This window comes from Monodon monoceros, unplaced genomic scaffold, assembly GCF_005190385.1.
Source record: "Monodon monoceros isolate NGI ecotype Baffin Bay Population unplaced genomic scaffold, NGI_Narwhal_1 Super_Scaffold_4, whole genome shotgun sequence".
NCBI classification, from domain to species: Eukaryota; Metazoa; Chordata; class Mammalia; order Artiodactyla; family Monodontidae; genus Monodon; species Monodon monoceros.
The window spans coordinates 48,502,730-48,518,265 of NW_021703781.1; the positions used below are offsets into that span (position 1 = coordinate 48,502,730).

At 43.4% G+C, this 15,536-nt stretch overlaps 1 protein-coding gene across 3 annotated transcripts in view; it reads right to left on the reverse strand.

Annotated features, from left to right (window-relative positions):
• The window catches only part of IDE (insulin degrading enzyme), a 111,800-nt gene extending 100,844 nt beyond the window's left edge, over positions 1 to 10,956 (reverse strand). Inside the window, exon 1 of one of the 3 annotated variants that reach the window (XM_029245483.1) lies at positions 10,790 to 10,938. In XM_029245483.1, the coding sequence (XP_029101316.1) occupies positions 10,790 to 10,887 (98 nt within the window). In that variant the 5' untranslated portion in view covers positions 10,888 to 10,938. Of the gene's footprint in view, positions 1 to 10,789 lie in introns of all 3 variants that reach the window. The other 2 variants (XM_029245480.1, XM_029245482.1) reach the window with 2 other exon arrangements.
• Positions 10,957 to 15,536: the final 4,580 nt, after the last annotated feature.

The window sequence follows — 15,536 nt, forward strand, 5'->3', positions numbered from 1 at the left end:
ATTCAATAATTATGTAATATCTTTGTATGATGAGAGATGGTAACTAAACTTATCATGGTGATCATTTTGAAATGTACAGAAATACCAAATTGCTATATTGTGTAACAGGAACTAACATAGTGTTATAGGTCAATTATACTTCAAGAACAAACAGGGACTTCCCTGGTGGTCCAGTGGTTAAGGCTCCTCACTCCCAACACAGGGGGCCCAGGTTCAATCCCTGGTTAGGGAACTAGATCCCGCATGCCACAACCAAAGATTCCACATACTGCAACTAAAGATCCCGCATGCAGCAACAAAGACCCCTCATACTGCAACTAAAGACCCGGCGCAGCCAAATAAATAAATAAAATATTTTTTAAAAAAACAAAACTCCTAGGAAAAGAGGTCAGATTTGTGGTTACCAGAGGTGGAGGGATAGGGGAAGGGAGAATTGGATGAAGGCAGTCAAAAGGTACAAACTTCCAGTTATGAGATAAATAAGTACCGGGAACGTAATGTACAACATGATAAATATAATTAACACTGTTTTATGCTATACAGGAAAGTTGTTAAGAGAGTAAATCCAAGAGTTCACATCACGAGGAAAAATATTTTTTTCTATTTCTTTAATTTTGTATCTATATAGATGATGGATGTTCAGTAAACATACCGTAGTAATCATTTCAGGATGTATGTAAGTCAAATCATTATGTTGTACACCTAAGACTTACACCATGCTGTATGCCAATTAGATCTCAATAAAACTGCAAGAAAAAAAATAAAATGGAAATACGCAAAGAACAATCAAAAGAGAGGGGAGAAAAAGAAAAGCTATATGTCCATTTTTTTGTCAAAGTTCTGCAAAGGGTCTCTTCAAAAATGTGTTGCTTTAACCATTTGCTAAAATGATCTGTAAAATCATTTAATTCTCAAGTATTTAGAATCCTACAACTCTAGAGCTGGATGGAAGAGTGGAAGCCATTCAGATCATCTTTCTCAATTTTGTAGATTTATTTTACAAATATGTAGATTCATACGAAAACCCAAATCTACACTTTTCTGTTTAGGAAATCATTAGAAGATCTTTAAAAAGTTATCTCCCATGTGCTCTCTTTCTCAAGAAGTTACTGGAATACATGTTTCAAATATACCATATATCTTTTGAATGAAACCAAGATAGAACAAAATATGAGATTCAGGAAATTCATTATAGGAGAGAAACAAAGGGAAATTCCAGGCAGCCACTTTACAGCAGGCCTGGAGCAAAACTAGTTCAGACTGCAGCTCAGGGGAAAGTGTCTGGAGGGAAAGTCTCCAAGGAAAAAATATGGAATCAATAGATCATTTAATAAGTTTGGTCATGTGACAAATTGTACTAAGTGGCTATGGAAGCAACTGGGAAGAAGCAGAAATAAGTAAACAGAAAATGACAAAAGGCAAAAACAAAAATATGAACAAGAAAAAGAATGTCATCAGATTACACTACTTAGCCTGGCAGTGAATAATATTTGCAAAGGCATAATAATATAAATACTGAAGACTGCTATATCCAAAATCTGTGATATAACTAGTTTGGTAAGATGGAGCAAGAAGGAAGGATAAGGGAAGAGAATTAAATCTTTATTACCGTAAAAACAAATCAACAGATAATTCCTAAAATTAAGAAATCAAGGAATAACAGTATTAGCATATTATTTGGAAATATTAAAATAAATTTCAAAATAAATAGCTTAAAAAGTTGAATGTGGGGACTTCCCTGGCGGTCCAGTGGTTAAGACTCTGCCCTTCCACTGAAGGGGACGCAGGTTCCATCCCTGGTTGGGGAACTAAGTTCCCTGCATACAGCGCAGTGCAGCCCCCTCCCCACAAAAAAAGTTGAATGTGGTTGCCTCTGGGAGCAGGGAACTGCTGTTTTTGCTGTAAACCTTTTAGTACTATTTAACTCTTAAAACTGTGCCTGTATTACTTTGGTAAATATAAAAATTAATTTTTAAAATCAGCCATGTATTAAATAGATTCATTTAAGTTTTCCCTTAAAAGGCAGAATGTTGGGCTTCCCTGGTGGCGCAGTGGTTGAGAGTCCGCCGCCGATGCAGGGCACACGGGTTCGTGCCCCGGTCCAGGAAGATCCCACATGCTGCGGAGCAGCTGGGCCCATGAGCCATGGCCGCTGAGCCTGCGCGTCCGGAGCCTGTGCTCCACAACGGGAGAGGCCACACAGTGAGAGGCCCGTGTACCACACACACACACACACACAAAAAAAAAAAGGCAGAATGTTTGATTTTTAAGCATATATGTAGTAGGTCATGTGTTCTTCAGAAAAAAAATCACCAGTGCAAGTACTGAATTCAGAATCTCATTCCTAAAGAATGTCAATTACACATTAGGTTTGCCCCAAAAGCCATTTTTTTGTATTTAATAGACAGAAGAAAACAAAAACAAAAACAAATGAGTTGCAGGGCCCATTATGCTAGTCACTGAATTGCTGGATATTTTTTATCCAGTTACTATTGCAAGTGAACTTGGATCCTTTGTGACACAAAGCTCCATAATAAGCAGTATTATCTTCCTCATAAACTGATCTTGAGTGAGACTCTGTTGCTATACTACAAAGGCAACTATACAGCTATCTAAAAAATTAAAACTATTAAAAAGCACCGATTACAAACATTGATATGTATCACATGAGCTGTCAAAGGAATATTCTTTATTATATATCACTTCATAAAACAATTATACAATCTCTACTGCCAGCAACTCAATTATACTAGCATCATGACTCCAACTGATTATGAGAAACTGCCTATTCTCAGAGCCAAAGTACAGCTAGAGAGCAAGGCAAAATCCCTTCTGAGGTTCTAACAGAGGTTAGAGCTTTTAAAAATATAAGGTCTCAGATTCATGGAGTTGGGAGGAACTTGAAAGATGATCTGGTCCAGCACCCACAACCACACGGCCAAGCTCATGGCAGACCAAGACCAGAATCCAGTTGAACTGAGTCTTTGTACAATATGTAGAGCCCTTTTCCACCCCACTGTCCTGTCCCTTATGTCCTATCTCTTTTCAAACCAACATAGTTCCTATGAATAACTCAGACCTGCAAGAAATCTTGGAAATACACTACCACCTCTAATTTCTTTATAAGAGACACACACACAAATACTAATTATTGGCTACACTGACATTAGGAGAATGGAAATGGCAAACTGTAAGCAAAAACTGAATTATGTTTATGGTTAGGGCTTCCTACTTCCAGGAGCCTGTGTCCCCGTCAAATTCATCCAACAAATAATGGACTCCTACTATGTGCCAGACACTGTGCTAGGTGCCAGGGATACCATTACAGGGACCCTTGCTCCTTCAGAGCTCCTGCCCCCAAATATAACTCCACATGTCCTAAAATAAAGTAGCCTGTAACACTGGGCAAAGGATCATGATGATTTTTTAAAAAAATAAATTTTTTTATTTTATTTTATTTATTTTTGGCTACGTTGGGTCTTCGAAAGCTGCGCGAGTGCTTTCTCTAGTCATGGCAAGCAGGGGCTACTCTTCATTTCAGTGCGCGGGCTTCTCATTGCGGTGGCTTCTCTTGTTGCAGAGCACGGGCTCTAGGCATGTGGGCTTCAGTAGTTGTGGCACGTGGGCTCAATACTTGTGGCCTGCGGAACCTAGAGCGCAGGCTCAGTAGTTGTGGCACACGGGCTTAGCTGCTCTGCGGCATGTGGGATCTTCCCGGACCAGGGCTCAAACCCGTGTCCCCTGCATTGGCAGGCGGATTGTTAACCGCTGCGCCACCGGGAAGTCCCATCATGATTTTTTAATTGAACTCTTCCCTGAGCTACCAATCCACAAACTGGATCATCATTTTGGTTCTCTTCCTGGATGTTTAAGGACTGCTCAGCCTGGTCCACTGTCCTGAGGGGCCTCGAGTTATCCAACTTCCCAATACAGCCAGCTCTTGAAGTGCCAACCTGACTGCACTGCTGTGCTCTACCGCTGCACCTGACCAACCTGTTCTCTTGGTATGCCTTTAGAACACCAGCCACCCAACAGGCAGCACCGACATCTCACCTGCCTGGACTTCTTCCCACTGCCTGCAGCTGAATCTCCCTACAACAGCCTTCTCTACCCTGCTGGTCCCTCCTAGCTAATTTCAAAGTCACGCAGGCCCAAGTCCTTAGGCCTCTTTGATTCCTCCATCTCCCCCCATACCCAGTCAAAGCTGCTGAATCTTCTTTCACACATATCTTCTGCAGACATTCTCCTTTCCTTGTTATTTGCACTACTACTTTATCCTCTGTCGATCTGACTGCATTTCAACTGTGCTTCCAAAAATAGCCAGATTAATTGTCCACAATCACAGCTTACGTGTCACTACTACTCAAAAGGTATCTGAGGCTATTTCCTTTACGATACAATCTCACTGTGCCTTGATTATACTGTGAATTGAACAATATACACATCTAAGCCTTTGCTAATACCATTCCTTCTATCTAAAATATTCTTTCTCTTCCCCTTCTCTGTTGACCCAAATTTTATATTCCCTTCAAAGGCATTTGCCTACCATATTCTCTGTGAAGCCCTCCCTGATCTCACTGCTGGAAGAGCATCCTGAGCAGAGGGACAACAGTGCAAATAATCTGAGCAAGAGCGAATCAAGCAAGACCAGTGCAACTGGATGAGGTGAGAGCATTTTGGAAACAAAATCAGAGAGGTAATGCAAGGCCAGACGCCACAGGGCCCTCTTAACCGTTATAAGGACTTTAAGTCTGAACAAAATGGGGATCAACTGCAAGGTTTTCTATATTCCCTACAAAGATGTATGACTTGGATTTCAAAAAGATCATGTCGCCAGTGGTGACAAGAGCAGGTTATATGTAGAGTGGCAGGTGCAGAAGCGAGGAAACTGGTTAAGAGGCTATTATAGTAATCTGGGTAAAAGGGTGATTAGAACCAGGGTGGTGGCAGTGAGAAGAGTCTGAATCTGGATGTATATGCTGACTGGATGAGGGCTATGAGAACAATAAAGGAGTTAAGGATGATTCCAAGTTGTTAGCCTAAACAAGCGGAAGAGCAGAGGTGTCACTACCTGAGATAAGGGAGAAGACGGTGGCAGGAGCAGGTTTTGAGGTAGAATATTTGGTGACAGGTTTTGGACATGATCAGTTTAAGATGTATATCAGGGGCTTCCCTGGTGGCGAAGTGGTTGAGAATCCGCCTGCCAATGAAGGGGACATGGGTTCAAACCCTGGTCCGGGAAGATCCCACATGCCGCAGAGCAACTGAGCCCGTGTGCCACACTACTAAAGCCTGTGTGCCACAGCTATTGAAGCCTGCACACCTAGAGCCTGTGCTCCGCCACGAAGGGGAGCCCCCACTTGCCGCTAAAGAAAGCTCGTGCCCAGCAACGAAGACCCAAAAAATGCGCAAAAAAAAGGATGTATATCAGACGTGCAAAGGAAAATGTTGAGTAGAAGTTTATTACTTAAATCTGAAATTCAGGGGAGAGGCTCTGGCTACCGATACACATTTGGGAATTGCCCGAATACAGATCAAGCCAGTTTCATAAAACTTCTGTGATGATGGATATATTCTATATCTGCACTGCCCTATTTGGCAGCCACAAGCCACATATGACTTGAAATGTGGACAGGGTGACTGAGGAACTGAATTGTTAATTTTAGTTAATTTACAGTTAAATAAGCACATGTGGTGAGTGGCTACAAATTGGACGAAACACATATATGTGATTGGATGAGAACCCTGGTGAGTGTAGGTAGAGAAGATTGGGTACTGGGGCAAGCCTACCACATGGATTATTTGTGATAGGAAAAAAAAAAAAACCTCAAATCTCCATCAACAACAGAATAAAAAAATAATTAGTGACATTTTCACATAAGATTGTCTTTCAACAGTGAACACATACATCTATGTGAATGAATCTCAAAAACACTGTTAAACGAAAAATAGTAACTCAGAGAAGAAAATTTTCCATAAAGGTCAACAACAGACAAAACTAAACAATGTACTGTTTAGGAATACATTAAGATTGATAAAGCAATAAAGAAAAATCAAGGGAATTAATATCCAAATTCAGGATAACATCATCTCTTCAGGGGAGGTGAGCACAAAGGGCTTCAAAGTTACCAGAAATTTCCTAAACTAGATGGTGGGTACACAGGTGTTCATTTTGTTATTCTTCTTTGTCCTATACACTCTGGCATGTATAATATTAAATAATTAAAAGAGTAAAAAATTATGAGGCAGTATATGGTTAAATGTAAAATGGGTATTTCAAAATATCTTAAAATCATTAAGTTCAGAAAAAGGAAAGATAACTGTGTGGCCTGTATAAGGTCTAAAAAGGACAGGTTGAGTCATATAAAGAAAAGAGGGAAAGGCATTCTAGAATGGGAATCAACAGGTCATGTACAAGAATCAGTAAATTAGTGAGTCTGACCAGAGAAGAATGAAGTTAGGTTGAAAAGTTGGGCTAAGACCAGCTTATGAGATGCTTAAATGCTGGGTCAAGAAGTTTGGACTTGATCTTGAAATAGTGCATAACCACTGATGGTGTCTAAACAAGACAACAGCAGTGATAAGCATCAACTAACAGGAAAATAGGAGGCTGGAAAAATCAGTTATGAAACTAGAAGATGTGAGATGTCAGGGAAGATTTATTATGGCCTGAACTAGAATCCTGATGGATAATCAAGTTTACTCCAAGAAACTTTAAGATGAAAGATTGAAGAGAGTTTGGTCTTGGGAACAGGCAGTGAAGGGAAAAGAGAGATTCATAGATTACTCCAATTTTCAAGCTACACTGAGAAAATGATAACACCAACATATGCAAAACTAGGAAATTAAACAGAGAAAACCAGTGTTGAAGGAAGACCATTAATTCATTCATGGGATAAATATGTCAAGCAGTGTGATATCTTCCCCTCAGGGAACGGCCTGTGAGTCCTACTTTTTTCTTTCTTTCTTTTTTTTTTTAGTTACATACTTTTAATGGGCAAAGAGAAAGTATACAGTTCTTTGGGAAGAATAAAAGCTTTTATATCTTTTAACTCTATAAGAATTTTATAAGTACCATTTTATTTTATTTATTTATTTTTAAATTTATGTATTTATTTATTTATGGCTGCGTTGGGTCTTCATTGCTGTGCGTGGGCTTTCTCTAATTGCAGTGAGTGGGGGCTACTCTTCATTGTGGTGTGCGGGCTTCTCATTGTGGTGGCTTCTCTTGTCACGGAGCACGGGCTCTAGGCACGCGGGCTTCATTAGTTGTGGCATGCGGGCTCAGTAGTTGTGGCTCATGGGCTCTAGAGTGCAGGCTCAGTAGTTGTGGCGCATGGGCTTAGTTGCTCCATGGCATGTGGGATCTTCCCAGACCAGGGCTCGAACCCATGTCCACTGCATTAGCAGGCAGATTCTTAACCACTGTGCCACCAGGGAGGCCCAGTACCATTTTAAAAGAAGAGTACTGTGGGGACTTCCCTGGTGGTCCAGTGGCTAAGACTCCACAGTCCCAATGCAGGGGTCCTGGGTTCCATTCCTGGTCAGGGAACTAGATCCCACACGTGTGCCGCAACTAAAGGTCCTGCATGCCTCAATGAAGACCTGACACAGCCAAATAAATAAATAAATAAATATTTTTTTAAAAAAAAGAAAAGAGGAAAACATGATCTACTAATTTTTAGAAAAAGAGTACTGTGAAAATAATACTGAGTTGCCTTTCAAAATAAATTGAAAGAAGGAACAGAACACAAAAATGGAGATGTTCAGTGAAAGGTCAGAGGTGAAGGAATGGACGAGTCACTACATGACTGAACGCTCCTTGAGGACAGAATTTATAACTGACTGTCTTTGCATCCCCCACAGCAATGAGCACAGTGAGTGATCACTACAGAACAGACATTCAAGTAAGGCTGAATGAACAGACAGAAGAGTGAGGGCAGACTGAAGACAAGCCAGTTAGGAAGACCCTACCCGAGCCTTCAGAACCCAACATACCTTAGAGGATCTAACCCTATGGAAAGAGAGTTTAGCCTTCTCACCCTGGCTGAAAGGTAGGCTGAGCCTCTGGTACCTGTTTAGGAGATCTAAAATACCAACAGGAAAACGGAAAGGAAACCCATTCTCAAGGAAACATATACTGAACTTCTGCTCCCCACATTACTCCCTAATGAGACCGTGCCCAACTCTAACCTTTAAGGCAGATAAGCAGAATGTAACTTTTTATGTGTGTGGCTAATGCTAAAGATATTCAAGGGCATCTGGTCCTTTTAAATTGTTAAAAGACATTGTTCTGGTTAAGAGTGGTTTAAAAGCCTGAATCTTAATAGGTAGCCCCACCTAGCAAACCACTGTTTCTTAAGCCTGTAGAACAGAGAAATGCAAAGTAGAGCTACCTGCAAAGTGAGATGACTGATGCTCAGGTGTTTCAAGTGGTTGCTAGGAACTGGGCTATTACCTCCAGGTTCCCCTAGGTTCAGGTGATTCTGCAGAGCTCCCGTTTATCCAATATGGCTGAACAGAGAACAATGAGGCTGCTTTTTAAATGAACTGATCTTATACAAATGCTGTAAGACCACTCCTTTCTCAAGAGGTTAGAACAGGAAACGAATGCCCAAACACTGGCAAAGGCAGTATAAAATAACAGTTAAGAGCTCAGGCTCTGGCACCAGACAGACACAGGTTAAATCCCAGCTCTTCCAATAAATAGCTAGGTAACCATCTCAGTTAACGCATTCTTCCTACTATGTAGAGTAGGATTGAGTACCTTCCTTAAGATCGGAATATATGGTAACTTCCGGTGTTAGTATGTTCCTTCCTAAAACTACACCCTGATCCCTTTGATTGGACCTGCATTTTCCTTACTAGCCTCAGCCACTAATTTTTAGTGTAGAGCTTTCTAAATGGTTGATCTCATTTATTACGCTTTGAGTCTCGAATTTCCCTCTCTGAGAACCACCATATTTTGAAGCTCTGGTTGTTCAACCCATGCCCTGGACTTCATCAATGAAAGTGAAGAACAGTGGCAGAAAACCATAGAGAAAAATGAATTGTAAGTTGAACATATAAACCTTTTAGTTGTATAAAACTTAAAATTGATGCTTTCTTTAAAATCACAAATTCTGTACACTGGAGATAAGGTGGAGTGAAACACAGCCTATTAGCAACAATTTTAAAAAGTGTTCTGACATGAAGGAGGCCCAGGGAGGTACCCCGCCTATGCTCAACACCTCCACTTCCCTTTCTAAACTCAGGGATCGTTTTGCATGTTGTAGTGGATTCTGGGGTGTAGTAGGAAACAGAAGAGGGAAAAGAAGTTCCACAGATTCTTCATTTGCATTAGGCCTCCTTTAGTACCATTACTACTATCCTAGTTCAGGCAGTAAAGACTAAGGCCCAACCAGTTTCTCTGCCTCAGGCCTCTCCACTCTCTTAAAATCCTGCACACAGCTACCAAACTAATTTCCTAAACAACCAGTTTCATTAGATCACTTCCCACCTCAAAAACTCCTAATGGCTCCCTACCAATTGTTAACCAGAAAAAGCCCAACTAAAATCCAAAGGTCAAGCTAGCATTATCCTACTTTTATAACACAGGACTTGTTTCTTCCTAATTCCCCCAAGGAAATTCTCTAAGGCTCCGACTAATCTGCTCACCGTCCTCCCAACACAGACAGGCTAACCTGCACACCTAGGTAGGATTACACCCACCTTCTGCCTTTCCTTCAAAGGTCAGCCCAGACCCCCTCCTCTATCTTTGTCCCGCAACATGCTCCTAAAACACATCCCGCGCAGCTTCTGACCCTCTCAGTTGGCTATGCTTTCGTGGCATCTCAATCCGCTCCAGCAATTATGAAGGCAAACCATATTACACAGAGGGTCATCACTGTACCCTGCACTTATTAGGTCCCAGATATTTGTTAAACCAGACGAAGAGTTCAAATAATGTACCTAAGCAGGGCAAGACAATACTGCCCATCTTTGCCAATTCCTCTTTATTCACAGTAAAGGGTATTCAGCGTTCGCTACAACGCTGAAAATTTCTAGTACACACAGAGCAGCCAAGTGGAGAGAGCACGCCACCGGATGGCAAAAACCTGCGTCCCAATCCTGGTTTCTGCCACAATCTCTCCTGGGCCTCGGTTGTCTCAGGTGTAAAACAAGGGAGTTGCGGTGAAGGATCCCAGGGTACCTTTCGGCTCCCAAATTCCCTCCCACAGTAAAGCCAATATTCGGCTACTCGCTAAGGCGGAGGCAGGCAAACTTTTACACTTCCCAAGGCTGGCATTTCCATAGAGGAGTGGAAACTCAGTCCGCAGAAGAAAAAGCGGAGCTGACAGGAAGGTGAGAAGCGGTCTCCCTGGACTCGGATCCTTTACCCCATAGCAAAGGACAGTCCGCCTCGGCTTCCCAGTCACTCACAGGAAGACTCTCCCCAGAGTGGCGCGGCCCTGCGCGGCTCCCGGCAGCGGGCCGGGGTGACTGTCCGCGCCCGCGCCCCGCGCCCCCCGCACTTGTGACACACGCCCGCTGACCCCGGGTCACAGCCTCCGTCCGCCCTCACCGCCCGAGGGACACCCTCCTCTCCGGGCAAGGGCCCAAGCTCCCGCCCCGCGAGCAGCCCTTCCGGGCCCCGTGCGGCCTCCGTGCGGCAGTCCGGGCCCCAGGCCGGCGGGACAGGCGGCGTGAGGGGCGACGGCTTTAAGTGCTGAATCACCACTTTGCAACCCGAGCTCCAAACCACCGTGACCCAAGGGCCCCGAGGGCCCAGGCGCTCCGCTCGGCTTACCCACAGAGGCGCTCCGGAGGGGGCAGGCGGGCGCCGAGGACCGAGCGGAAGGTGCTGGACAGCGCGGGGTGCAGCAGCCACGTTAGCCGGTACCGCATACCCCAGCGCAGCCGCCGGGACCACAGCGAACGCTTCCTTCTTGCGCCGGAGCCGGCCTTGCTCACTGCGCATGCTCAGTCCGCCGCGCCGCCTCCCGGGAGCCTCCGAGCGGCCGCCTCCCCGGGTTTTGCCTGGAGCCCGACAGGGCGGGGACGGAGGGCGGCCAGGGCCGGAGCTAGCGGGCGGGACGGAGTCTGGCCAGGGAGCTGTGGAAACCCAGCCATCAGGCTTCCCGGGGCGGGGAGGGGCCCGGCCGGCTCACGCCAGGCACACGCGTGAGGGTGGCGATGTGTATCTGGCTCTGTGTTAGCAGGGGTCAGGGGGCTCACGTATTACTGTGAGGACACAAGGGACGACGTTTGCGGAGGCGCCCTCATTGGCTGTCGGCCCCGGCAGTGCAGGTGTTGGAACAAGGTCTGCGAACTAGGCGACCTCGCACAAAAACCAGTCGGCGGCGGGCGCGCGGCCCGCGGGCTCCCTCTAGAGCGCGGTGGGGACGTGGACCGCGGGGTAGGGGACCGGGAAGAAGTTAGACTCGAGGGCCCCCCCAGATGGAGGCCGGGACCCTGGGAGGAGTTTCCATCCTGGGAAACTAGCAGCCCTTCAAAGAGCAAGGTGGAGATGGGACAGGCCACAGCAAAACAAGGCTTTCGGGGGTTTACAAATCTAGAATAGAAACTACCGCTCTGTACTACTACTATATATTTTTTTAAAACATTTATATGTAGTACTACTACTATTGTTAGTGTACTTCAGTCACTATTCGTAAGACAAGACGTTTTTCCTCCCGATGGCTTTCTGCTGTTTTGCACCCGAAAATAATTTAATAGTTGTTATGAATCTGACTTTCCGTTACGTTATTTGACAGGGGTCTTTAAAGAAAAGCGAAATTAGGGTCAGCAACTCTCTAGCTTAAGTGCTTTTAGGTTCTTGATGTGGCATACCGGAGACTACAGCCGAAGACAGTGCTCTGAATCCTATTATAGCTTCAAATGGGAATTCAGGAGGATTCCTTAATCAAGTGGTTGCTTCATCAAAGAGTACTCGGGCATCTTTTTTACCAGTTTCTGCTAAAGGCAAACGTTGGATGGATGAAAACTGAGATAGCAGAGAGAAGGAAGCACTCCTAGTGCAGTGTAAGGTAGAATTTCACAATGTTACTTTCTAGTTCTAGCCCATCTGTATGAGTTTCCTGTGGTTGCCGTAACAAATTACCACAAATTTAGTGGCTTAAAACAACAGAAATTTATTCTCTCACATCCTGGCTGCCAGAAGTCCAAATCAAGATGTTGGCAGGGCTGCACTCCCTGCAGAAGGTCTTAGGGGAGAATCCGTTCTTTGCCTCTTTCAGCTTCCGTGGCTTGAGGCCATATCACTCCAATGTCTGCCTCTGTCTTTACATTGCCTTCTCTTCTGTGTCTTTCTTCTTTTGCCTCTTATTAGGACATTTGTCATTGGATTTAGGGCACAATCAGGTAATCCAGGATGATCTCATCTCATCCTTAACTTAATTACATCTGCAAAGACACTTTTTCCAAATAATGTAACACTTACAGGCTACTGGGTTTAGGACGTAGACATATCTTTTGGGGGGCCGTTACTTACCCCACCTTTCTAGCCTCTACACCTGCCATCCACCAACTCCAGTTCACACAGCTGTCACAGCTAATTGATGCTTACAACAATACTAACTTGTCAGTGCTCTTTCAAGCCCTATTGAAAAGGCATTGCCTTTACAAAACTTTCCTTCAATTCCATTCCTCACATACCCCACTGGAAGTAACACTCTGATCTGAGCCGCCACTCTCTAAAGGCATTTATTTGACTCTTAACCTTCCATATGGGTAAGAAGCAGTAGATTAGGAATGATGTCTTTATCATTTTTGTATATCATCTGGCAGCAAGCACAATGCTTAGGCAATGCTTGTCAAGTGCATGTTTGCTGAATCTTATTAAGCCTCTAGATGTAACTACCATTTATAGGAAATACAGGGGACAAATGTGTTAACTTACACCATAAGGATACAATCAGCAAAGTTTAGAATGTTTGGAACATTACACAACAAATGACTCTATTACTTTGACAAATAAATTGCAAAATAAAAAAGAGGAAGGAGAAGCCTATGGATTAAAAGGGACTTAGAATTGTCAAGCTATGACAAGCTGTTATAAAATTTGAATGAAAATGCAAAGGGCCAGGAAGACCCAAGCCAATCTTGAAGCAGAATCAGAAACACTTACGCTACCAAATTTTTTTCTTTTTTCTTCTTTCTTTTTTGCCACACCACGAGGCTTGTGGGATCTTAGTTCCCTGACCAGGGATTGAACCCGTGCCCTCGTCAGTGAGAGCACAGAGTCCTAACCACTGGACTGCCAGTAAATTCCCACCACCAAATATTAAAAGTTACTATTAAGCTATAGTAATTGAGATAATATGTTAATGGCATGAGGGCAGACAAATAGGCCATGGAAAACTAGTAGTATCTACTAAAGCTGCACACATGCATATGTTATGACCCAGCAATTCCACCTTTAGCTGTATACTCAGAAATGTGAACACACATCCACAAAAATACATGCACTAGAATGTTCATAGCAGCATAATTATTAATAGTCCCAAACTGGAAACAGTTCAAATGCCATCAAGAGTAAAATGCACAGGAAAAGTAAACTGGGGAATAGTCACACAGTGGAATACTATACAGTGATGAAAATGGGCATGCAAAAATTACACTGGACAATATGAATGGATCTCACAAACGTGATGAAAGAAGCCAGACCCAAAAGAGTATATACTATATGCGTCCATGCTCTTTCAAGCCCTATTGAAACCAGACCAAACTAATCTATAGTATTAGAAGTCAGGTTAGCGAGTACTCTGGGGTCTGCAGTGACTGAAAGAGAATGCAGGGAGCTTGTTTTACATGGGTGTGTTCAGTTTTTGAAAATTGAGCTTATGATTTATATACCTTTCTTTTTGCAATACTTCAATAAAATCTTCAAAAACAGATTGTCTTCAAAAATGCAAAGCAAGAGGGCTTCCCTGGTGGCGCTGTGGTTGAGAGTCCGCCGGCCGATTCAGGGGACACAGGCTTGTGCCCCGGTCCGGGAAGATCCCACATGCCGCGGAGCGGCTGGGCCCGTGAACCATGGCCGCTGAGCCTGCGCATCCGGAGCCTGTGCTCCGCAACGGGAGAGGCCACAACAGTGAGAGGCCCGCGTACCATTAAAAAAAAAAAAAAAAAAAAAAAAAGCAAAGCAAGAAAAGAGACATTAACCAAATGAAATGCTTGGTTCTTGTTTAAATCCTGATTTGAACAAACCATTGTGGAAAAGAAATGTTTATGAGACAATTAGGAAAGTAAGAACACTGACTAGAATTTTGATGATATTAAATAATCAATTTGGGGGTTATGTTAGTGGCTGTTCACAGCAACTTTTTTTTTTTTTATTTGCGGTACGCGGGCCTCTCACTGTTGTGGCCTCTCCCGTTGCGGAGCACAGGCTCCGGACGCGCAGGCTCAGCGGCCATGGCTCACGGGCCCAGCCGCTCCGCGGCATGTGGGATCTTCCTGGACCGGGGCAGGAACCCATGTCCCCTGCATCGGCAGGCGGACTCTCAACCACTGCGCCACCAGGGAAGCCCCATGAACAGTTTTTTAGTGCTTGGAAGAATGTTTAAGTTATGTTAAGTAAAAATTCAGGTTGTGAAACTACATATTTAACTATGATTTCAATTATTAAAAACATAGACATTGGAAAGAAATACATCAAAATATTAATCACTAGGTAGTGGCAATCTATTATATATATATATATATATATATATATGAGTTTAAGAAAGAACAGAAAAAAAAAAAGGAAACCAGTAGAAATATTCAATGGATACTTCAAAATTATTTTCCAGAACTGAAGGAAATGAGTTGCCAGAGTGAAAGGATTCACCAAATGTCAGCTCAGTGGGTGAAAATAGATGCGCACCAAGTCAGATTATTGCAGAGTTTCAGCACGTTGAAGGGAGAGAGAAGATTATTTAAGGTTCCAGAGAGAGAGAGAGAGAAAAAAAAAAAGAGGCCACAAACAAATGACTGGGAGTCAGAATGGCTATGGACTTCTCAGCAGGAGCAGAACCTAGAAAACACTGTCTTCAAAGTTCTGGGGCAGCAATGCCCCTGTCCTAATGGTGGCACAAAAGCAGGAGAGTTCCCACTCTTCAGGGGCTATATGCGGTTGCACAATAGGTATATCAGAAGTAACTCATATAAATCAAAGTCTGGAGGGCTCTTCCCACGTGTTTTTCTCTGTGTGAAACCCCTGGACCTTTGCACATCCCAGAGTGTGAGTTGTGGGGGGGGATCTGCAATAGTAATCAAGGTTGAAGTTTCCAGGTGGAAGAGGAACTCAGGGTCACCTTTAATATCATTTAAATAAAATAAAGTAATGTGATATTTCTTAAACCACCCAAGATCGTGGTTGCAAAATCGTATCTGCTATAATAGTTTTTAGGGTAAAATTTAAGGACATAAAAATTATAGTAATAATCATAGGTATAAACTAATTACTATGGAAAATCAAATGTTGGTGAGTTGGTGGTTTATAGAAAACACTAAGTTCTCCAGATTACTAATAACTTCCAACAGGTTTCACA